Raw genomic sequence first — 25049 nt, forward strand, 5'->3', positions numbered from 1 at the left:
AACAAGTTCCATACAATTTTTCCAATTTATGCAAAGTTTTTCACTTACGGACAAATATGCATAAAAATATTTTGGATTTGGCAACATCTTAGTAAAGTTACATCACAACCGGACGAATAGCATACGCATACAGGACCAACATACGAATATTGATTTCTATTTATTTAAATAAAAGTAATAAAATAACAATTTACTTAACAAATTTAATATTTCATTTCCATAACTTAGTGCGCTTTTTAGTAGAATTACAGAATAATTTGTTTATTACCCTTTGTTGGCTAACGGGACTGCTCTATACATTCAGCATTTACTGGACAGACTAATGTCCCTTGTGTTAACATTCCGTAACTAGACAACAAAGTCTCTATTTTACAAGTATCGATCTGTTAGCTTAGTGCGAATGAAACGAAAACTATCCAACCGGGTTTTGGGAGAGTACAGCCGCCGCATCCCAAACTGTGGTCAACCGCAAAGAACAGAGACATTTGTTTTCTAGAAGCTGACTGGGTACTTTATAATATTTCACTCAGCAGCTTCGCGAAGTCTAAGTCTACCTATACAATGACAAAAAACCATTATGCTTCAAGTTATGACATTAAATGTTATATAATAATTTGAAGATTTCTGTTTGTTCAACTCATGTTTTAATCGAGCACATAAACCAATCATATAGAAATGAGAAACAACAGTAACAGCCTGTAAATTTCCCCCTACTGGGCTAACGCCTCCTCTCCCTTTGAGGAGAAGGTTAGGAGCTTATTCCACTACCCTGCTCCAATTCGGATTGGTGGATATACATGTGGCAGAATTTCGTTGAAATTACACATATGCCCTTACGATGTTTTCTTTCACCGCCGAGCACGAAATGAATTATAAAAACAAATTAACCATATGAAAATTCAGCGGTACTAGCCTAGGCTTGAATCGATAATAATCATCGGTAAAGATGCACGCGTTCTAACAACTATGCCATCTCGGCTCTTAATGAGAAAACCACCAATAAAAAAAATCCCAAGTATGTTGATGAGAACCAAATGGCCGTAAAAGTCTGCGTAATCGTTACAAAACAGAGCACATATAGCATTATACAAGCACGGACATTACAAGGACTACAATTGATTCTAATCTCAAATACGAAGCAGTTATTTGTCCCCAACTTTTTCTGCGAATAATTAGGTGTTCAACCACTGACATTCCTTTGAAATAATGGTCTAATAAAATCAATACCAAATTATATCGTTGTCTCATTTACACTTGGAACTTGGACCTTAGAGGACCTTGGACTTAAACGTGCAAAAACCTGTATTAAAAGTATAGCACCTCGCCTTATTGCATCAACTGGAGTCAATAAAATTGGTTAATATTTTACCCAAATGATTGGAATTGTGATTCAACAGGAGAGGTGTTAGTATTCTATATTCCTCATGGTCATGATTTGTGTAATCAGTATCAAGTATCAAGCAAATGACCGATCTACCTTATTATTACCGAATTTTGTATGTTGTAAACTTTCTCAAACTAATTGGAATTAATACTATCCTACATATATAAATTTAACAAACCTGCTATGTGAAAGGATATCCCATCGGCAAAATCTCAGGTACAATTCAAAATTTCTAAAAATTGGACCATTTTTTCAACCTTTGATCGCGTTCACTAAATTCTGCGTACGCAAATCAAGAGCACATAACCCACAGAACTTCCTTGTATATAAGGATGAAGACGACATACATACTCCTTCAAACTTTTATCCCTCGTTTGAATCGGAATGCTGATAAAGATAAGTTCATTTCATATTCATATATTTGGGTATTTCTCTAAGTAATTGATAATTGCTATCTCGTTCTCAAGCGTTGAGCGCTAAATTCCTTTACAGTTTATAGATTTCTCATTGAGTATTATCATTAACTAAAATATACTTACAAAAGACCATGGAAGCACCCTCCTTTTTATAGTAACTTAGCTTAGTTTCTTTCATAATGGGTAGAGTTTTCAAAATTACTAAAATCCTACTTACATAACACCTATACGACTCTTTATATTACAAAGAAAATAGCTTAAATTTGATTTTCGTTATCATTCAATGAAAGGGGAGTAAGAGGGTTGATATACCTTTTACAAAACACTCTCTTTTTAAAATAGATAGTATTATAAAACTTTAATATATGAAAGATTTGAAGTAACATAGGTATATATATGATATATAGGTATGTTTATATAATTCAAGGCCCTTAATATTATAGTTCCAATAAAATAATGTTATTTGTGTTGCGTTAATAATAAATAAATAAATATTGGACAACATCACATACATTACTCTGATCCCAATGTAAGTAGCTAAAGCACTTGTGTTATGGCAAATCAGAAGTAAAGACGGTACCACAAACACCCAGACCCAAGACAACATAGAAAATTAATGAACTTTTTCTACATCGACTCGGCCGGGAATCGAACCCGGGACGTCGGAGTGGACAGGTAAAAATTTGAATATATTTATTTATATAGTGAATTACAATAAAATAATAAAATAGACGCTACATTATAAAAAAATGTGGACAGAAATGAACCAATTAAATTAAAAAAAAGAACCAAGAAACTCGATTAAACTTACCTGGAACTGCACTCATAACTTTGGGTTCAATTATACGACTTTCGACTATTTTCTGATACATTTTATAAAATATTAACAATAAAATGACTTCAAATAATACTTTGAGAAAAACATTTTTAATAATTCGAGTTCATAAAAATTTCGTCACGTATTTTTTCGCCGCTAGGGATGGCATTTTTTCTCCAAATATAAACGGGACAAAGAAGGGAAGTATACCCACCCTCCCAAACAAAAAAGAATTTTCAAATCTTTTGATAAATGACGGAGTTCTAATGTAACAAAAAACCAAAAATTACACTTTTTTCTTGATTGCTTGTATTGATTCTTTGAAGTCGTTTAAAAATAACAGAAATGAGAAAAGTAAATAAAATATTGTTTTGATTTTTTTTGATAAAATCTCTAAATAATTCGAATGTCTAATTTACATAAAGTCTGTATAGTACCGGCTTACAAGATATGTAAATGTGAGGCAATTTGTGTCCTCGTGGTCCGGTGGGAATATTTGACGCGTAGGGTTGGCAATTCCTTCTAAAATATTTTTAAACTTAGACCAAGTTCTTGTTTTAAGGGTAAGTAAGTCCAGCGGTTTAATTACAGGCTCACGGGACATGACATTTTAGTTCACCCCGTTGCTAGCCCTCTGACGAAGTAAATGATAATTAGTGTTACTTACAATGACAATGTCTATGGGCGGTGGTTTTTACTTACCATTTTTCATTCTGCCTGCCATTAGAATCAGTATAATCAAAGTATTATAGCAAAATTGTTTAATTAAAGACAAAATATTCTTTATTCAAGTAGGCTCATAATAACACTTGAATCGTCATGTTAAAGTGTTCAATTAAATGTTTAATATTTAAATAATCGAAGAACAAAGATCGATATTTACGTATTATGTTGAAACATTTAAATGAGAATTTCAATGGAGAAATTTATCAATTTGATTTCGTTCTGTTCACGATGCAGATGAAAAGACGTGTTTTGTTTTCATTTCATTATTGTCCCATTTCTCTGAACAGAATTTCCCTGTTTGTTTTTTTTATTATTTTGTATTCGAATGCTTTACTTTAACAAGTCGATCGTTCAATCGATATACAGACTTGGTCTAAAATTACATAGAGATATGTACGAAGATGCGTTTTTAGTTCGTGGAATCGAAAGCGTTATTACAAAAATCATAATCAATATATTCGTTATTCAAGTTAATCCAAAAAGCGCTTTTGAATCATGGCACAGCGTTGATTTAAATGTAAAGCTACCATCGATTCGGAAAGAAGATTCAACCGGGTCTTTTCCACCATTTGTATTACAGAGTATGTCAATAAAGTTCAATCGAATTTGTCCACGCTTTTTTATCTTTAACATAATCTTATATCGAGTAATACGCCTATTTGTCAAAGTTTTTTGATATTGGACATACATTTTTAAGATGGAAAATTAAAAATAACCTTGGAAATATAATTTGAGAAACGATAACGACAAGTTTTCACCAGTTACGTGACGGCTATTAAGACAAGACATATGAAATGTCAAATATAATATCTAAATGACGTAAGGATATAAAAGTCGAAAGATGCCACCTGGTCTTTGTTCATAAAACATAATTAGTTTTCATTACTCAATAAACCTATTATATTAAAGTAGACGGCCGTCAAGTAATTTTGTCGACGTCACGTCACTAAGAACGGACGACATTTGCATCCGAGATGATTGATGACGGACCAAATTATATGGACTAAGTTTGGAAGTGGGTGAATTTCGACACATCGCCTGTGGTACAAGATACAAACAGAGAGTTAAATAAAAAAATAAATATACCTTATTCAAATAGGCCATTACATTTGAATTATACAAGACAAAAATTCAATTCCCTAAAAGCAAGAAGTTATAACTCAGTTATTTTATTAAATACAAATTAAATATTATTAAATTAAATTATATTGTGCACTAATTACACGTGCTCTTTCTCTAGCAAACGCATTTTAGAGCATGGTGTTAAGTAGCATGCTAATTAGTATCCTTTTTATGACGATTATTTTACTGATCTTACATACTTATTTAACTTGAATACACGTCACTTCATAAAATTAAACTTGAACCATATTCAGAACTTATATCCGTCAGCCATCTATTTTGCATGTTATCATTCCAATGGGCAGCGGATACTCTTCGCTTTATCGTGTATAGCATTATAAAGATGATTTTTGACTTTTTTACAGATAAAAAACATTTTGTAGAAAATTGAATAATTTTTCAGGGACTAATATAGTAAAGCTAATATAATAATGAATGACAGACCGTGAAAGACATTGATACGCGTAACTTATACACTTTCCTCGTTTTTCAAATTGAATCTGTCAGTTTGTGATTGTTTCTATGGTATATTCAATATATAAAGGCAATAGCCGGGAGGTTAATTTTTCATTACCAAGGTAAGCTATCAACTTCAAAATCGTTATTGTATAAAACCTTTTGGACACAAGCATTCCTTTCTTTTTTTTAAATTGGCAACTGAAATATTTTGAATAGGTAAAAAATTAATCTAACCTAACCAAACCGATATTGGCATATTCGCAGTTTTTTGCTGCTGTTAATACATAAGTACATTTTTAACTATCACTAGACTAACACTAATACGAAACTGAAAACCGAACCAGTTGAAATAACAGACGAAGACTAATTAATCGTGGTCTTTTAATACCTTTAATATTACATCATCCCTCGTCCATTGTACAGACGTTACACGTGCTTAAAATGTACTCGAATTCGCTTGAAATCTAGATAGAGTTGAAATTCCAGAGATAAATCCTTAATGCGAATCTAATCGGCTTTTGATAGAAACCAACTTCAAAGGAAACTTCTCGAAATCCAAATCGAAAAGCTTACAAATCATCTCTGAATCTTAACAATGGATTGGTTTCATTGTCTAAATATTTTCAAATTATTCGTATGATATATCAATTTAATCTATGAGATTGTGCCATTTTTGATAACGTTCTGATAGTTTCAGAGTTCCAGATAGTTTGATAATTGATAGCTCTTTGGTACCGTAGAACAGATTTTAACCTTCAGGTTAGAAAAATATTCCAAGTGTTAGGTGTTGTGCAGCAATTAACCGCCCACGAATTAGCCAATCAGAAGCGAATAGCTGGTTGCTACATTTATCAAAATCCTGATGATGACTATTATTTGTATTGGCCATACTAACATCATCTGTCGAGTTCTGTGCTCGTTTGACTTATGCTCGAATGGTCATCGTCACTAGGGAATTATAAAGATAACACACACTTACACGCACGCACACGCACGCACACACACGCACGCACACGCATATACAGTAACACGCACGAACACTCCCGCACCCACAAAAACAACAAAAAAATCACATCTCTTAATTATTACCTATTTTAATTTAATGAATTACTTATCTATAAACATTTTACATAAGATACGTTTTCTAATACCCAGGCGATAGATCTCTAATGTATTTTAATTATCACAACTTTCGGGGAGAGGACTGATTATCCTTAACACAGGCTAGTTAATTTTAGCCTAGCTAGGATAGCCAGTACTTGACCTGTTTTTCTTTTGATGACCATATTATATTACACATTAAGTCTTTACTCATAGTGCAATCATGTAATAGTTTTATAGATGTTTTCTGTGTGAAATAAATAAATATTTCATAAAAATATTTCATAAAGATGATAAATTAAATGCTGAAAAAAATATTATTAATTTTTCTATTAATTCTGTAAAGAGTTATGCAACAATATGTATACTTATTTTAAAATGGCATTTCTCAGACTAATTTGCTGGGTTGTATATATAACTTTATTTAATCTAAAGATACAATCACATTTATTATTCAATATTTTTGTACAAAATATATAATCAAATTAATTTGAGTACATTTTACAGTCGGAACCCATTGAAAGTCAAAGTAGTTTTGTCCAGTGATACGGTACTTTGGGCTTTTTATACAGAAGTCTTTGATCATATTATGGTTCGGTTAATAAAAAAACGAGATCATGGAGTAGTGGCAATAATGCTTACAGTATTTTCCCGTCGAATCGCAATTTTCTCTGAGCGAAATACGAACGCTGTCACCGGTGGAGGTAATAAAACGGGGCGTTAAATCTTTTAAATTTTTTTTTTTTTGCATTATTTTCCTAAAATCCAATTTTCAACTGCAAACGTGACGAAAATTTAATTTGGAATAGAAGACGAATACTTTTACACGTTTTCAATGAAGCTGTATTCAAATATGATTTTTGTTTTGTGATTTATTTTGTTAAAACTGTTTTCACTTGAATAACTGCATATAAAAAGTCGACAAATATCATTTTTTTTTAACATTTGCAGCCTGTAAATTTCCCACTGCTGGGCTAAGGCCTCCTCACCCTCTGAGGAGAAGGTTTGGAGTATATACCACCATGCTGCTCCAATGCGGGTTGGTGGAATACACATGTGGCAGAATTTCGTTGAAATTAGATACATGCAGGTTTCCTCACGATGTTTTCCTGCACCGCCGAGCACGAGATGAATTATAAACCCAAATTAAGCACATGAAAATTCAGTGGTGCCTGCCTGGGTTTGAACCCGAAATCATCAGTTAAGATGCACGCGTTCTACCCACTGGGCCATCTCGGCTCTAAATCGAAATATCATAGCTTCTTATTATTTAAATAGTATTTGGCAGACATATAAAAGTAAAATATAAGTGCTAAATAAATGCCGATTTCAGACAATTATAATAAAAAAATCTTCGGTCAAGTGACCAGATATAAGGCCGAAGATCCTGAGGTCCTAGGTTCAAACCCCAGGTCGAACCAGTAAAAAGTTATTGCGGTTTTCTGTCGAAACATTCTCAGTAGGAGGCTTTGCTAAACTAGCCTCGAACTGGGACCCACGCGTTAATCGCAAAAAAGGAACTATTTGAAGTATCTTTACGATTTGAGAACATTTCCATTATTGCCATCACTTGTATTGGAATACTTGGCGTTGATGTTTAGAGCCTCATCCAAATCCGCGGTCAATTGGAAATTAAACCCAAATTGGCATCTTAAAAGCTTGGTGTGCTCAGCAAGACAAGACGGTACTTCACGTCGGCCTGTCGCTTAAAACTATACAAGGCGCAAACTCAGCCTCAGACGGAGTATTACTCTCAGTTCAGGTCGGGAGCGTATTCAACGCAGGGCGGCTCGAGTTATCGACGATCAAGCCCTTTCCGAATTTTTGGTCCTTTGGCTTTATCTCCGTGGCTGTTTCTTACCGCATTTTTCACGGGGAATGTTCCGAGGAATTGCTTGGATTAATCCTGACTGATGAAATTCACCCTCGGACATCGCATCAGAATTCGAAGTTTCATCCGCAGATCCTAGAAGACCAAAAATCCATAGCAGTGCGATTTTTAAAGAATTTTCTATCTCGCACAACTTCTCTGTAGAACCAGCTTTCGCCCAGTAGTTTTTCCGAATCGATACATGTTTTTAACCTTCGAGAAAAGAGCCTACACATTCCTTAAAGGCCGGCAATGCAAGCACCCCGGCGTTAGATGTCCATGGGCGGTAGTAGTTACTTTTCATCAGATGAGCCTCCGCTGATGAAAGGCGCTCTGCTCGTTTGCCACCTGTACCATAAAAAATGTGTTTTGCTGCAAGAGTATATGACTACTTTTCTAATTAAATTTAGGGACAAATCTGACGTCGACATTTTAAAAGCTATGAAATCATAAAATTAGACATAGTTCTAGCCCTAAGCTATAAACAAAGTTAAAAGATTTATTTATTTTACATTCAAGTTAAAATAAAGAGTCGAGTTGTAAATCAGTACAAATTGATTTTCATGGAACACGTACAAAATTTAAATATGGAATTCATTTTTTTTTTATCTCTTGTTTCGATGAAATGTATTTTTTCTTTCTATTAGACTAATTTGTCAAGTGACTTAGTATTGATTTATTAGTGTTAATAGCCGTGTGTGAGTTAGTATAATTAACGTAAGAGTATAAAGTGTTCGTGTGTGTGTGCGATCTTATTTCAAAAATAATATTTTACGAATAGCCTGTTGGTGAAGATAGGGTTGCGTGACAAGTTTCTTTATATTTTTTAGATAAAAACCCAATTCGTACTATGGAGACGCTGCTTCCGTGTGATTTTTTTTATATTACTACTAAATACCCGTCAGCACCACCAATCTAAGCAACCCACTCAAATTGGTTCTGGATTTGAACTCTGTTCTCCGTTAAGAATAACCGCCGTGACCAAAACAGTCCAGAAGGACATAATCATATTTCTTATAACGTTAAAATAGCTCCTACTAAATACGTGTATACAGATAATCAAGTAAATCTCCGTCCATGACTTCCGCAATATACGTTTTTCCTATTGTACGACTGAGTTATTAAAAAGTTTTAAAAAAACCGTGCCCCTAGAAATCTCAATTGCTATCACAAATTAGAAGTACTCTCTGTGATCCGGATAAGAACGGACTAATAGCATTAATGTAATGAAATGATTTCACCGTGGGTACAGATAGCAAAAACATTCATTAGTAATAATTATAAAAGATGTATAATTTTGTAACTTTTGATGTTATTAATTTTTATTGTTCTAGTTTTTGCCCGTGTCTTCGCCCCCATGTTAGAAGAGGGAGGGGTTGTTTTTAGTATAAAAAGTAGTCTATGTCCGTTCCGATAACAACTTCTCTGTTCACAAACTCGCCATTTTTTCACGAATTCGTAATAAATGTCATACATTAATTCAAGATCTCGCGGACGCTATCACGTAAATTGAATGTCGTAATTGTTTATTTGTATTTACTCCGTCTGTGATTTTAATCGGCTAAACTTAATTGACCTATACGTGATTCACGATGTTTTTTTAAAATTTAAATAATGTCGCTTTTTTTTAAGTTTATTCTATAATAAATTAAATAAGGCAATGTCATAAAAGAATAAAAGGGTAGAGAAAAATATGATTGTTTTGTGTTTTAATTACGAATTTATATAAGAATATGATTATTTTTTTGCTATCTGTCCTTATTTTTTATTTGTGATTACAAATCGGAGCTCAGTTCCTTTAGTTCCGACGATTTCAATAATTTAAGAGTCTTCGTTGTGGCTCTAATTGGAGTGTTGCTTTAATATATTTTTTTATATTTTAAATAAGATCCATTTGAAATAGAAATACCAGAGAAAGCTTGTCTTTCAATTGTTAGTATTATTCATTTACATGCTGCTCGTCCCGGCTTCTTACGGGTATAATTCATTCATAGTAAAACCTCCTTGAAGTTGAAATTTTACGGATATTAAATTACAATTTACATTTAACATAACATTAACAGCCTGTAAATTTCCCACTCCTGGGCTGAGGCCTCTTCTCCCTTTGACGTGAATGTTTGGAGCATATTCCACCACGCTGCTCCAATGCGGATTGGTAGATACACATGTGGCAGAATTTCGTTGAAATTGGACACATGCAGGTTTCCTCACGATTTTTTTCTTCACCGCCGAGCACGAGATGAATTATAAACACAAATTAAGCACATGAAAATTCAGTGGTGCTTGCTTGGATTTGAACCCGCAATGATCGGTTAAGATGCATGCGTTCTAACCACCGGGCCATCTCGGCTCTTTTTTTCTTCCATTCGAATTTAATACGTAGTAACTATTTGCTTAATATTCCGCAAGGAACGAACTTTACAGTAAGCATTTAGGGATGTTATAAAATGAAATACAAGTCGTTTCGTGCTGACAGAAAAAATTCAACAATCCTTCACTGGGCGTTCGCTTATATTGTAATAGTTTAGATTTGAACATTTCATAAGTGAGAAGACCTAGGGCTAATTCTACTAAATTATAACGGTAATGATACGTACGGAAATCTATTGCGACGCAACTTCGACTATTCCTCACAAAAATTAAACTCAGATTAATCATGAGGTCAAATTCTACATATCTATTTCGGTCACAATATGATCTCGATTATATTTCGGTCCAACTTTGACCGAACCGCAAATGGATGTAGAATAGATACTCTGCTGAATGATATTGTCCTAATAATTACAGTCCGCAACCTGTAATAGAATTTTACAACATTACATCAGTGGGGGAGATACGTCGATCAATACAAAATCAACTGAATCGACTGCAGGCGAACCAAAATCGAAACTTCAATTGTTACATTACAAGCGATCGCTGCCTTTGAGGATCACCCTTAAAGTCATTTAGGACATTTAATGAAAATTCATATAGTAGATTCTTTACTATTTTGAAAGTGACTACCACCGCCCATGGACATCTCCAACACGGAGTGCCTTGCAGGTGCGTTGCCGACTTTTAAGGAATTAATTTAGACCATCGTAAAATTCATACAACATATTTTTATACTAACAGTCATAACTTGTTCAATCATAACTTTGTGACTTTAAACAATTAAGCTTAAAATATTAATACCATAAGTGAAAATATATTTTTTTACAAAAATTTGATTTGCATATAATAATTGTAAATTTAACTTACTTACAACATTTCACAAGTGGGATACGGGAGTTCTTCACTAGCACTGTAGGTCATTAAAAAATCCTTTATAATCCGAGAATTCTTAATTGGATGCATGCTGCGAACGTATTTCGTGAAATATTTAATATATGCATCACAAATTTTTAAAGTTTATCTTTCCAATAAACTAATGCACAGAGAAAAGATCGCACAGACACTGGGAGTTTGGATGTGTGCCATATCACGATGTTGTTCATCGCAAACGAGAAATAGAATAGAACAAATTAAGCACTTAAAAATTCAGTGACGCTTAGTCAATTTTGAGCCAACATCTTCTACATCATCTTGACAATTGTTTCCCATTTGGTAATCTCGGCTCTGAATGTTGTAAACACGATAATAATCGCTTGTCTTCCCACCATTTCCGGTACGAAAGCCGCTTACTTCCCCTTACGTTTTCATATCGTATGATATCATTATCGTCCCACACATCCATCTAAACACAGCTGAATGTGTTACATCTGTCACTCAAATGGTCCAAAACTCCCATCCGTGATAACAGAATTGATGACCGCTTGTATAGCTTTACATTTTCGCTGTATTATCACTTCCCCCTTCATTTAAAAACAAACAAAACTAAAAAAAAAGTGGTAGAACAACAGAAACAATTCACGAATGATATTTATTTGTTTATTGAACTCTTTATTATATGAATAAAAAGTGCCCAAGTGCGAGTCGGACTCGCCCATGAAGTGTTTTTTTTTTTAGTTTTATCATTCTCTTATTTTAGAAGTTTGGTAGTGTCTCTCGCGCAAACTATTCAGTTTAGAAAAAAATTATACTAGAAACCTCAATATCATTTTTGAAGACCTAAGACCTAAACCAAAACCTAAACTAACCTAAGAAAAAAAAATTTTGGAGTTTCAGTTCTAAGTATGGGGAATCTGCAATTATGTTTTTTTCATTTTTGTGTGAAAATCTTAATTCGGTTCACAGATAAATAAATAAATAAATATTGGACAACATCACATACATTACTCTGATCCCAATGTAAGTAGCTAAAGCACTTGTGTTATGGAAATCAGAAGTAACGACGGTACCACAAACACCCAGACCCAAGACAACATAGAAAACTAATGAACTTTTTCTACATCGACTCGGCCGGGGATCGAACCCGGGACCTCGGAGTGGCGTACCCATGAAAACCGGTGTACACACTACTCGACCACGGAGGTCGTCAAACATCTACTTACCATATTTCAACAGTATAGTTCTTATAGTTTCGGAAAAAAGTTACGGACGGACAGACAGACAGACAGACAGACAGACACGACGAATCTATAAGAGTTCCGTTTTTTGCCATTTGGATGATTATTCCTTAAAGAGATTTAACTAACTTTACCCATTCATAAATTCAAATCATTTGTTAAAATACATTAATAAATAAAACATATTATCTAACACGAGATAGAAAAGCGTAACGTTAACAATTGTTGAATTTTAGACTGGATATATTATATATGATGAGAAGGAGTAACTATGTACTAGTAGCTTTATATTTAATATATATATATTTAATTTAATGTAGGTAGTTATGTTAAATGATGATTCAAAACTGCACGTAAAAGTCTACTTGAATAAAGTATATTTTGATTTCTTTTAACGCACATGAAAGAGGTAGATATTTACAATTATACAAAATATAAATTTACATTCTATAGAGAAAATCGGATATGCCCTCAATCAGTCATGTTATGCCATATGTCATTTCGGTTCTGGATACGGATATATAAGTAATATTTTATCCGTTTCAGATACGGTTGCGGAAACGAAATTATTTCGGATTATCCGATCGTTTCGGATAGTTACTGTTACGGATTATTCGGAAATTATAAAAGAAAATATTACAAGATACTAATTTGACTTTATTTGTAGGCTATTATTTAGTATAAGGTTATCACAAAAAAATCTTAATAGCCTTAAAATATAATTAGCTACTCTCTATAAGTAAAAACCAAAATTATAATAAATATTTATTTTTATTAATTTCGGTTACAGTTACGGAACTCCAGAACATCTTTGTCCTCAAATATAAGCTTCCTAATGAATTGCAAGCAAGTATACAAATGAAACGCATGTATTATAAGTACATACATACATATAATCTCTTTAAGCATTTTATTTACCCCGTTATATTCCGCACGTTTAGACTTACTTTACTAATGTTCTGTTTATCTGCTATAAGCTACCCGATGTCTAAACAGACAGGCGTAGTTAATACGGCTTAGTGTGGTCAAAAAATAAAACAATATTGTTCGGATAGAAATATACTTTATTCTAACTAACTCTAAGAAGGTTTTTTGAATCGTTATTGTACAGGACCGGCGACCCGACCGACTTTGCATGGTTGTACTTTGTTAATAAAGAAAATGATATGTTATTAATATAATTAATACTTTATAGTACTCAGTAATAATGCAACTTACGACCAGTGTTTTTTTAATTATAAAAGTTCCGAACAACCCCCTACAAACAAACAATTTTTTTTTTTATAATATTAGTATAGATTGTTAAATTATATTTAATAGGTCAGATTAATAGGTCGGAATGTGGATTCCACGAGAAGCTTACTAATTGAAAGACCTTAGTAGTTTTATTTTACAATCGAATTTTGAAGTGTTACGTAATCAACTCTTTACTTGGTGATGAGTGTACCATCAGATATTCTACCGCCAAATAGCAATACTCAGTATTATGTTATGTAGTGGTTTGAAGGGTGAGTGAGCTAGTGTAACTGCAGGCACAAGGAGCATAGCATTTTAGTTCCCAAGGTTGGTGGGGCATTGGTTTCATGTATTTTAATTGTTTCATAATTTTTTACAACGCCAATGTTTATGGACGGCAGAGACCACTTACCATCAGGTGGTAAAAAAAAATAACTATAAAATATTCAATGTAATTTATCGGTTTTTAAGTTATCTTATACCGATTTTTGGTGACAACTCTTCATGATATTCAACACAACTTTAAATCGAAAATTAACAGTTTGTAAAAATAAAAAATCTTTAGAGAACAATAAAACAAAGATTTTCGTATAAAATTATTTATTTTAAAAAAAAGTCTTATAAATAAATTATCGAACTTAATAAATAGACATATACGATTGCGAGTGCAATACAAAATATTACGACGGAAAATATATAGCGAACCGCATACTGTAGTTTATTATGTACCATACTAAGATAAAGATTTCTTTGTACTTACGAGACAAATTTGATTCACATATTCCATTAAACTGAAAATTTTAACGAAAAAAATCTCCAATACGCGGTAAGTTTTACAACTCATAATAGGATGCTATACGACCTTGTTTGTTTGTAAAACAGATGGTATTCTCGTTCAAATAATTAGCAGCAATTAATATTTCCTAATCCTGCATATTTTTAATACAGGAATATGGTGCCGTCCGAATGGTTTTCTACTTTGATGGTAGGTGGTGGAGGATCCCTTTCGAGTAAGTATCGCCTCAATTGTATTAACTCAACATTTACAATCGAACATAAGATCGATCCTATGAGTAACCTGAAATAGAGATATTACTCTTTAAATTAAAACTACAACGTAAATCAGTAGTTCTCAAACGCTTCGAAAAACACCTCTAGAATTAAATTCAGTACAAAATTGAAAACTATATCGAAAGGCTAAAAATGTTACGAATGTTTTAATAAGTATTCCTTTTCAAACAACAACATTATATACATATTATATAATGTATTTATAATGGTTCAAGAAAGTACTAAGTATATCAGCAAGCTTACCTCTTAAATACATTTATTAATACATAAATTAAGACATAATTAGTTTGGGAAATTCATTTTTCAAATAATTTAATAATTGTCGTATTTAATGATAACAAGCAACACAACGCAAGTAATAACTATTTGATTAATTTATGTAGAATATTATTTACACAAAATCAACGCTCGTCTCATACGCGTCCTTAAAATATAACAGCAATTATAATTGTAGCTATGCTATAAATAAACCAATTAATAATCAATTTTACAAGCAACCAATTAAAAGAATCCATAAAAACTATAATAATATTTACACAGTCCACAGCAGACGACGCGATTATCGAACAGAAATATTTAATTTAAATAAACAATAATAACATCACATTATGCAAAAATCATTGCAATATTTTAAGTGACGAATAATTAAAAAAATTATATTAAACTTTTGTTGTGATCTCTAAGTATTCAATTTGATTTATTTATCTAGAACACGTGAATCTTAACCGGGTTCAAAATAAACTACTGTATTTCCGAATATTAATTTGTGTTTACAACACGTCACGTGTGAAGTGACGTCGTGAGGAAATCTGTATATGCCGGAATTCGTCTTTAATATATAGATATGATTGTCATATTCCAAATTACGAACGTGAGAACATCACGGCGCTTCGTCTTCGTGAGATTCATGGAATATTCTACGTGTTCTTTTATAATTTCCTCCTTTCATGTCGTTATATGTGGTAAGGAAGTGAAAAACATTAAAATCTCAAATGAAATTCAAGATTCAAGCATTCAAAGCCGAAGATAAATGTAAATCTAAAAATGAGAATAAAAAATTCATACCAGTATGAAAGACCTAGACCTCGATTAGGTTCTAGGACTCCTAAGGCTATATAGGAGAAGGCTAGATGTTCGTTCAGACCGGACGTGGCCCAGTATATTCCAAACATCATCATCACTATTAGACCAAGGACAGCTGTTATTACGTTCGTCCAAACACAACCTAGAGGAGAATTATGTCAGTAATTAATATTGTGAGAATTCGAGATACATGGTTTCGATTACTAGATGAGTTCAACCACAATTGCCTGGAGATTTCAAAATGTAAATCTTAAGCCGAATATTTACTTGGTGGTTGGGCTTTACGCACGCCCGACTGGTACCCACTCATCAGATATTCTACCGCCAAACAGCAGTACTTAGTATTATTGTGTTCAAGTTTGGAAGGTAAATGAGTCATTGTAACTATGCGCACTAGGGATATAACATCTTAGGTCCCGAGGTTAGCGGCACATTGGCGATCTAAGAAATGGTTAGTATTTGTCTCCCCAAAGTCTATGAGCATCGGTAAACACTAATAAAACAAAATAAATATATTTATCTCTATTTTTGAACTTTCATGACCCCCGGGGAACCAATCACGTACGACTGAAGAGAATTCAATCTCAGGATCAACGGCTTCCCATGCTTTCGAATTAAGAAATTCGAAACGTACAAATTTAATATTTTTTATACTTCCAACCCAGTGTTTGAGCCCAAAGTCTCAAGATCTACAGCCACATAAGCGAGATTCGACATTAACAGTTATAGTTCAGATAACTTCAATGATGAGATAGATCAGGTTTATTTACGTACATAATGTTTTGAATTAAATATAATGAGGATAGTAAGATTTATATAAATAAACATACCAGGTAATCCAAATACAGGTTCTGTAGGATTTTTCATAGCGTTAAGTAGCGCCAGCCCAGCTGCTACCAGAGACAGTACGAGCTGCAGGAATAACATTACGAGCGTGCTCACGTATATAGCGAACGACATTACTGGCGGATCTTGTACTAGAAAATGGAAAATTCGGAATTTTAAATTTGGAATAAGAGTCAAGATAGTTTGTTTTATTTCATTATATGACGCGGTCGATCTTTTGGTACCATTGACCTAACCGCTGCACTAAACTAACTCAAGCTCTTTTTCAACAAATAAGCACCTACATATATTTACTACTAGCTTAACCTGCAGCTTTACCCGCGAGAAATCTATAAAACTATCTATGGCGCACAAACGGTCACTCTCCGTTCAAGCTCCGAGCTGCTACGGCCAATATCTTAACCAAAATGGTCTGTAACCCAGAAATTGAAACAAAGACTTCAGAAAGCAGTCTTTCTTTATCATGTCAATGAAACTGGTTATACATAATTTTATATCGATTATATGTTTTTATTAATATATATTATATTACATGGGTCTGTTGTGTTGACTGTCGTTACTGAAACACAGGCTTGGTTAGGTCTATAGCCTTGAGCTAAAGCGCGCACCTGGAATAACAAACACAATAACATATATTATAATATATGAAGTATCTTTAGCACTTACAGCAGCTATATGTACAACTAGTTGTTGACCACAGCTTTGCTCGCGTTTTAGGGCTCAGTCGTTACGTATTAGACATAAAAAGTTGGAATTTATGTTTGGGTCATACTAATTTTCATCAAAATCGGTTCTTTGGTTTGGCTGTGAAAGAGCAACAGACAGAGCTACTTTCGTAATTAAAATATTAGTACAGATTCCAAGAAGACTAAAGTTATTAAGAATAATTGAATAAATAATGTTTTCGTGAGATTTCAGCTTCAAATATTTGGTGGTAGGGCGTTGAAGTAAGCCCGCCTGGGGATTGGTGGGTAGAGAGAGATGCCGGACCGAAGAAACACAAACTATTCCGTGACACTCTCGAAGACACATCAAATCCCCGGGGAAGCGTGTAAACGTGTTCTTCTAATATATAAAAAAGGATCGCCTGAGTGGGAAAGATATATAAATAAGATTTTTACCCACTGTGCAGACACCAAATAAATGCGTTTAAAGCAAGATAGATGGTAAACTTAAATATAATGATGTAGATATTTTTGTTGTTAATAAATAACAAATTATCTTTACCTCTTCAAGCCTCGCCTCTTTTTCTGTTTTGCAGCTCACTGCGCATGCGTTCATGTCCGGTATGCATGTCACTGTTAATATATAATATAACACACATATATATACATAACATTTATGATATAACTTATTAGTGAGTTTACACTTAAAGTAAATCCAGACGCCGACTACAGTATACCTAACAGGCAGGCATTTTCTGCCGCTTTGAGAGTTGGTGTTTCTGTACAAATTGCATTTTTCGTTCACATTTGTTTCGATGAGCTCAGTTGCCAATCAATGTCAGCTCGCGTGGCGTAGTATTACAATAGAAAGTATTACTGGCTTGGTGAACGAAAAGCTCAAAATTAATGTAAAAGGTGAAGACTTAAACCATATTTGACCGCGCTAAACCATTAGGAAAGGAGGATACACATGTATTTTCATCCGATTTAGCACGTTTTCTCGTGATGTTTCCATTCACCAAAAAAGGGATGAATTGTAAACCTCAATTAAGCACATATATATATATAACTTACTATAAAGATTACTGTATGAAGGTGTCGCAAATATATATAGAAAGAATTGACCACCGAAAAGTCCATAGTTGACACTGCTATCCTGATTTTGGTTATCAGCATACGTAGTTGATACTATCTGAAACAAATCATGGTATTTTCACATTGAATTTAAATGGCTCGTTGTTCCGATGTCTAGTTTATGAAGCAAACCATGAGCTTTTGGGAAGACATTGGAATATTGGGCTCAATCTTTATTGGAATATTAGGATTTTCTGCCAAGAAATTCTTAGCCATAGCCAGTTTAAAAACCAATAATACTGACACACCGTACAGCCGTTGGTTCAACGACTGAACTCGTGACGGAGTGAGTGAGTGACGGAGTAGAGAAATCACTTGTGTTTGCGACCAAACTTATACTTTAATATCTGGCGAGGTTAGCCTCTTTTGGTTATGAGGAAATCACATTGAATAAAGCTATAAAACAGAGAGCATACCCGTAATTGTCGTATAGATATGGCATTTGTAATGGTATGTGGATGTTGAGACAGCACACGTATTAGATTAGATTTTATTGCCCCGATATGCAGTTTAAACCCAAGACCTCTGCCTTTTATATAGTCACTACACCAACTAGGCAATCAATTTATATAACATTATGTACTTAAACATTATCCGGAGTTATAATTATAATGTTTTAATTTCTTTGTTCAGTTAGATATTACAAAACAAATATCTCCTAATTATTTCGTACAGAGAGAAGTATTGCGAAAGTGCTTGTAGAAGGCTACTTGAATAAAGTATATTTTGATTTTGATTGAGAGTTCCTCGAGTTTTTTTTTAATTGATCGTACATGTACTTTCCTAATGAAAGTTTCCTATTAAAATTCAGAGATAATTTTTTCCAGGAAATTCTGTAAAAAATCGGAATAATTTTACCGCTCTATCATTTTGAATTATGATTAATGAGTACGATACGAGAAATATTAGATGAAACGAACTCTTCCTATAGTATTTTAAAAACTGGACAGTCTATAAAATACTATGGTGTTTTTTTTTTTTTAATTTAAATAATTTATTATTGAACTTTTATTTAGTTAGAACATAGTGTAGTTTCTTATCTACAAAATACACTTTAATCATTTGTTGTAAGCATAAATTACGATACGATATATATATATATGTATATGATATATTTTATTTATTACTGTTACATAGTATCTAGATCATAAATGCATATTAGAGATAACTTATAAACGATATTATTAATTTCATACATCTAATATAAAGTTGCAGTCATGTAATTCGATTACAATTCAAAGTATTAAACAAAAAAAATCTTCAAACACGTAACGTGTACATACGGCTTATTATATATAATTATTTCAACATACACAGACAGCACACACATGTCATACTACAGTCAACTGTGCTGTTACGTACTTTACGCACGTCTTATATATTTTACGTAAACGTTCATACAAAAATGGGTTATACGTTAATTTCCCAAGGGAAGCACGATGCGTCTTTTGGGTTTAAACACTTCATCTTTAGCTCTAAAATTATAAACTTGTGTTAGGAATATAACAATTACTAAAAAGTAGTAAAATTGTCTATGTCTAAATTGTCTTTGATTAATTATATATAATCTATTCCAATCGAAGCAGGAATAAATATAAACAAACCTTATATTTACGAATTTCATGTGATTTGCTAATAGCACAGCTACACTGTGCACTACTAAGAGTTTATGGTTAATATTTATAATACAACACTATTACACTTAACGACTTATTTCCACTTTAATTTTACTTCCAAAGTTCCGATAATAGTTATGTCGATGTTCAAAACGCAAATTTTTCGCATATCCATAGTGAATAAAATAGATTAATCAAGCTCTCTAATATGACGATCGAGTCAATTTGCTGTCAAATGTTGTTTATTTTGTTTTACTCCTCTTACGGTTAGACTAGAGTATAGCATATATTATAAGGAGAATTAGTGTAACTATCCGAACGCCATTACATCAAGCTGTCAGATTACTTTTTTATTAACTTTTGACGGGAGGCAGCGCTAAATACGGCCACGCATATCATTGTTATACTGTTTTTGTAATAAAATTCGCAAAACAGAAATTGATAAAAGTATATTCTTATTAATTATTATTATTATTTTGTCTTGTTAATAATAAGATAAATATATTATGTTTGACTGTACGCCAGAAGGTTATGTTAGAGTATGTATGCCGGAGAACTATGTGTAGTTAAACAAGACAATAACTTTTATTCTTATTATATTTTGTATAACTTTATGTATGCTCATTAGGAAAAGATACAAAACACGTACATGTAAAGATTCCGTACAGGTGGTAGCTTAAAAATTAATGTTTGTATTTAACAAACATTCCACGCGGTCATGACTTGTGTGCGGTCATGGCCTTAATGTCAACAAATGTTATAAATCTGGCGTTAATAAATATTATTAAGGATATTTATTTACATAAGAATTATTAACATTAAGTCCTTAAATATATACAAATGTGAATTTAAAATAGTTACTGTACAAATCTTGACCGCGTGGTTTGGTGGCAAGAATGCCAGTAACATTTCCCTGTTGAATCGCAATTCCGATCCTTTGGACAATAAACGAACCAGCGCTCCTGTCACCAGTTGAGGCAATAAGGCATTGGTGTTAAGGTAAGGTCCAAGTGTTTCAACAGCAAATGGAAAAAAAACATAATTTGGAATAAAACGGATATTTGAAACGTTTGTTCGCTTCAGCTTTTTCCGCAGCGGCTCTGGCTATTAGCACTGTTTCTCTGATATGAGACGGGGCCAGCGTGTTAACGAACATAGCGTCCCACAAGCATTAAACATTTTAAAGTATTTCAATAATATCTATGACAAATGAATTAAACTGAGGATTTGTTTAAAATTAATTTAATCATCATTCATTTTAAACTTATTAAAAGGAACGATTCAAATGTTCTAGTAGATATCTACTTGGATAAAATATATGTTGATTTGTTTTAATAATAATTACAATTCAACTATTATTTAACGAAAACAACTGAAATTAACGCACTATATAAGTTAACTAATTTTAAAAACTTTTGTTTTATTCTTTATTATGGTTCGAGTGCAAATAAGAGTTTTATCTATATAATTATATCTATCTATCTTATCAGATATAAGACGGGAACGATGTCAATATGATTACGGTCGTATTTTCCTGGACGCATCTGTTCCATTTGTAGAAGCCTATTTGTGTTGCGTGGATCGCATCGTTCAGTGGCCGATCCACGATTGTTGGTTGGTTGCTTGACATCGCTTTACGTTTGTTAAACCTACCGTAGGTTTTATCAAAGTAAACACTATTATTATTAATGTATCATATTAGTAAAACGTAGTAAAATTGTCTATGTCCAAATATCTATGATAAGTATATATATTTGACAGTACGTCAGAAGGCTATTTTAGTGTAGCGACTATGTCTATGAGTCTCCCACCAGTAGTAATATATCAGTCTATAATGTAAATAGCAAGTAAACGAGAGCAATAATCCAATAGCGATTAATATATGACTATTTCATACAAACAGAATTTTATTTTGCTTTAGTTATGTATCATAGTATGCTTGCTTAAAATAATAGTTATCAAGTACACTTTAAATTTTGTCTCGGAATTGTCAGACGCTTGAGTCGTATAACAAACAATTGGCTGTCTATGTGAGATTATTGTCACACTATTCCTAGTAAAGCAAGAAAAAAAAATCGATAAGACTTAATTTATATTTAAAAACAACGACAGTCCTTGATTGATAAAATGTTTCAATATGTCTAGGCCATTCTTGCACTTGTAACATCATCAATTAACAGCTGCAACTATACCTCTTAAAATGTATTCGTAAACTATTTATTTATTAACTTTTCATTTCAATACGTTCCCTCTCTACTTATTATAGTCTGATGAGAGTAGGATAATAAATCTACACGCACATTTACTTGGTGGAAGTTCTCTGTGCATGCCCGTCTGGGTGCGCACTAACCACCAAACAGTGCCTTAGTTGTGTTCCGGTTTGAAGTGACTTGGTCAGTGTAACTACAGGCACAAGGGACATAATATCTTAGCTCCCAAAGTGAGCGGCATTGTCTATGTAAGGAAATTTATTGAATATTTCTTACAATGCCAATTCAAATAAGCGGTATGTAAATGTATGTAAAAATAACATCAACTTGTTATGATGCAGTTTATGGTTATTATCAACGTGGCTTGTATATTTTATTTAATGCAATATAATTTTTATTTATTCGCCTTTACAACAATAAAGATAAACTCCGATTACTAATAGATACCTAACAATTAACAATTAGGTACACATACATTATTATTACAAAGTATCTTCTGGGGAATAACAAATTAATAAAGTTTTATTGAAGCTATAATGACTTAATTTCCGAAGAATTTAATAATGTCTAATGACATGAATATTTTAACAATAAATATCAACAATATTCCGAGTTTCTTTTTTCATACAGGATATATTAGGAATTCACGTGATTTTTATGATGGTTATTTAGTTATAATTTTTTATTTTATATCATTTTCTAAATTTATAATAAACCGAATTTTTATAATCTACTTGAATAAACATAACTAATTTACAATCCAAAATTAAATAGTTGTTGTTTTGAACAATTCTTGATTCGTTAGAAGAATTAAATTTTTTTTTTTTTATATATATATATAATTTTTATTCAAAATACTAACCCAACTGTCACTAGATATAGACACAATTATTAAAATTACACACAAAACACTCGACACGAACGCACCGAATATGTAGCCGCGACGGGTTGCCGCCATTTTGAAATAGGACTGATAAGCGTTCGAAGCATTCGATTAATAATTATCACGATAAAAATTATCATTGATAATAAAGGATTATCATTTGATAAAATAATTAATATACGTCAACGTTCTGAATCATTTTGTTGAATTCTCGAAAGTCGTATAGAAAGCATTGTACCTATAGTATAATTTATAAAAATTTTGACAGGTTATTTTACTTCAATATTTTTGGCCTTTTAATATCACTCTCTTGAAGAACAGGTAGTTTATTGCCAATTGCCTGTAATTATCGACTCGCATACACTTGAAACTGGATTACAGCAATACAGAATATTAATAATTAGAATTTCAAAATATACCCCTGACACGATAATGCACAAAGCCCTATCAACATTTAAAAAAAGGATGTGTTTGTGTCTGTATATATTTTGTCGCTATACGATTTCTAGAACTTTAAGATATCTAGCTAATCTGCTCACACACAATATGAAAGATAGAATAGAATTTCTAAGCTGAGACTTGGTGGTAGGGCTTTGTGCAAGCCCGTTTGGGTAGGCACAAGGGACGTAACATCTCAGTTCCCAAGGTCGGTGGCGCATTGGTGATGTAAGGAATGGTTAATATTTCTTACAACGCCATTGCCTATGGGCGGTGGTGACCACTTACCATCAGGTGATCCATTTGCTCGGCCGCCTACCGATATCATAAAAAAAAATATATAATTAATTTCATACATATCCTGGATTAACAATTAATGTTATTGTAATAATTTATCATTCATATTCGCAATCGTGGACTTAAACGGATTAAGTAGCAGACCGCTCAAAGAGAAAAGGATATTATTACCCTTTGTCCAAGTATGACGGTTATCGGAATTAGTACTTTTGAACCTTTGAATTGAAGTGATTATTTTAAAGTTTTATTTCGTTGCAATTGTAGATTGCAACGATCCAGGTATTTATTAAATTCATTTTAGTTTATTCTAGTAATATTTTTAAGTAAATGATAATAATTTAGAATATGAATTATTAATTACTTTATATTAGGTCCTTACATATGAAATTGGCGTTTTGTACGGGAGGAATATAAGGTATTTATTTTTGTAAAATATATTTAATTAATCAAAGTATGCACTTTCGTCATCTAATAAGTAGTTCATTTATACCTTTACTAAAAAAACCATTGGTCGAGAATCAATAAACTCTCAAAACTTAAAGGCGGTTCATGGAGTACGGTGGATGTCGCAGACATTCCAATTGTAGCTCATCTAACTCAGTGATTGTTTGTTGTGAAGTGTGCGGTCTTGCGTTGTCGTGAAGCAGCAGTGGCCTAAAGCGATTGACCAATCTCGGTTGTTTAGCAGCTAGTTCTTCATTCATGGTTTGCACTTGTTGACAATAGATATCCGCCGTAATCGTTTGGCCAGATTTTAGTAAACGACATCGGCGCTAGTTCACCAAACACTCACAAGTAACTTTTTCTGAGTCAATTTTCGTTTGCAGGATTTGGCTGGGTCACCAGGGTTCAGCCATTGCGATGAGCGCTTCCGACTATCGTACAGTATGGTTTTTTCATCACATTATCATCGATTTAAAATCCCTTAATTATTGTGTCTGTTGAGCAAAGTAACATAGCAGGCGATGCGTGTTTGCAAGTTCGATTCACTCAATTCATGAGGTACCCAACGTTCAAGTTTTTTTTACTTGCCCGATTTGCTTCAAGTGGATTAATAAAGTTTTATCACTTACCCCGAACCCTGCAGCTATCTCTGAACCTCTCCGGGCGTTCACGGGGTTGGTTCTGAAGGTCAAAATTTCCAGAAAGAAAACGTTAAAACCAAAAACGTACCGTACTTTCTTTTGT

At 32.9% G+C, this 25049-nt stretch overlaps 2 protein-coding genes across 2 annotated transcripts in view; one reads left to right on the forward strand and one right to left on the reverse strand.

Annotated features, from left to right (window-relative positions):
• The window catches only part of LOC113404864 (uncharacterized), a 295398-nt gene that overhangs the window by 200187 nt on the left and 70162 nt on the right, over positions 1-25049 (forward strand). The gene's annotated exons all lie outside the window — the stretch shown is intronic.
• LOC113404858 (uncharacterized) lies at positions 14469-23214 on the reverse strand. Its single transcript, XM_026645930.2, has 7 exons — positions 23106-23214; positions 18358-18475; positions 17846-17916; positions 17151-17226; positions 16603-16749; positions 15755-15914; positions 14469-14696 (listed from the first exon to the last, which is right to left on the reverse strand). Exons 1-7 carry the CDS (start codon positions 23199-23201, stop codon positions 14558-14560), a joined length of 807 nt encoding a protein of 268 aa, XP_026501715.1. The 5' UTR covers positions 23202-23214; the 3' UTR covers positions 14469-14557.

Source organism: Vanessa tameamea, chromosome 24 (assembly GCF_037043105.1).
Source record: "Vanessa tameamea isolate UH-Manoa-2023 chromosome 24, ilVanTame1 primary haplotype, whole genome shotgun sequence".
Taxonomy (NCBI): Eukaryota; Metazoa; Arthropoda; class Insecta; order Lepidoptera; family Nymphalidae; genus Vanessa; species Vanessa tameamea.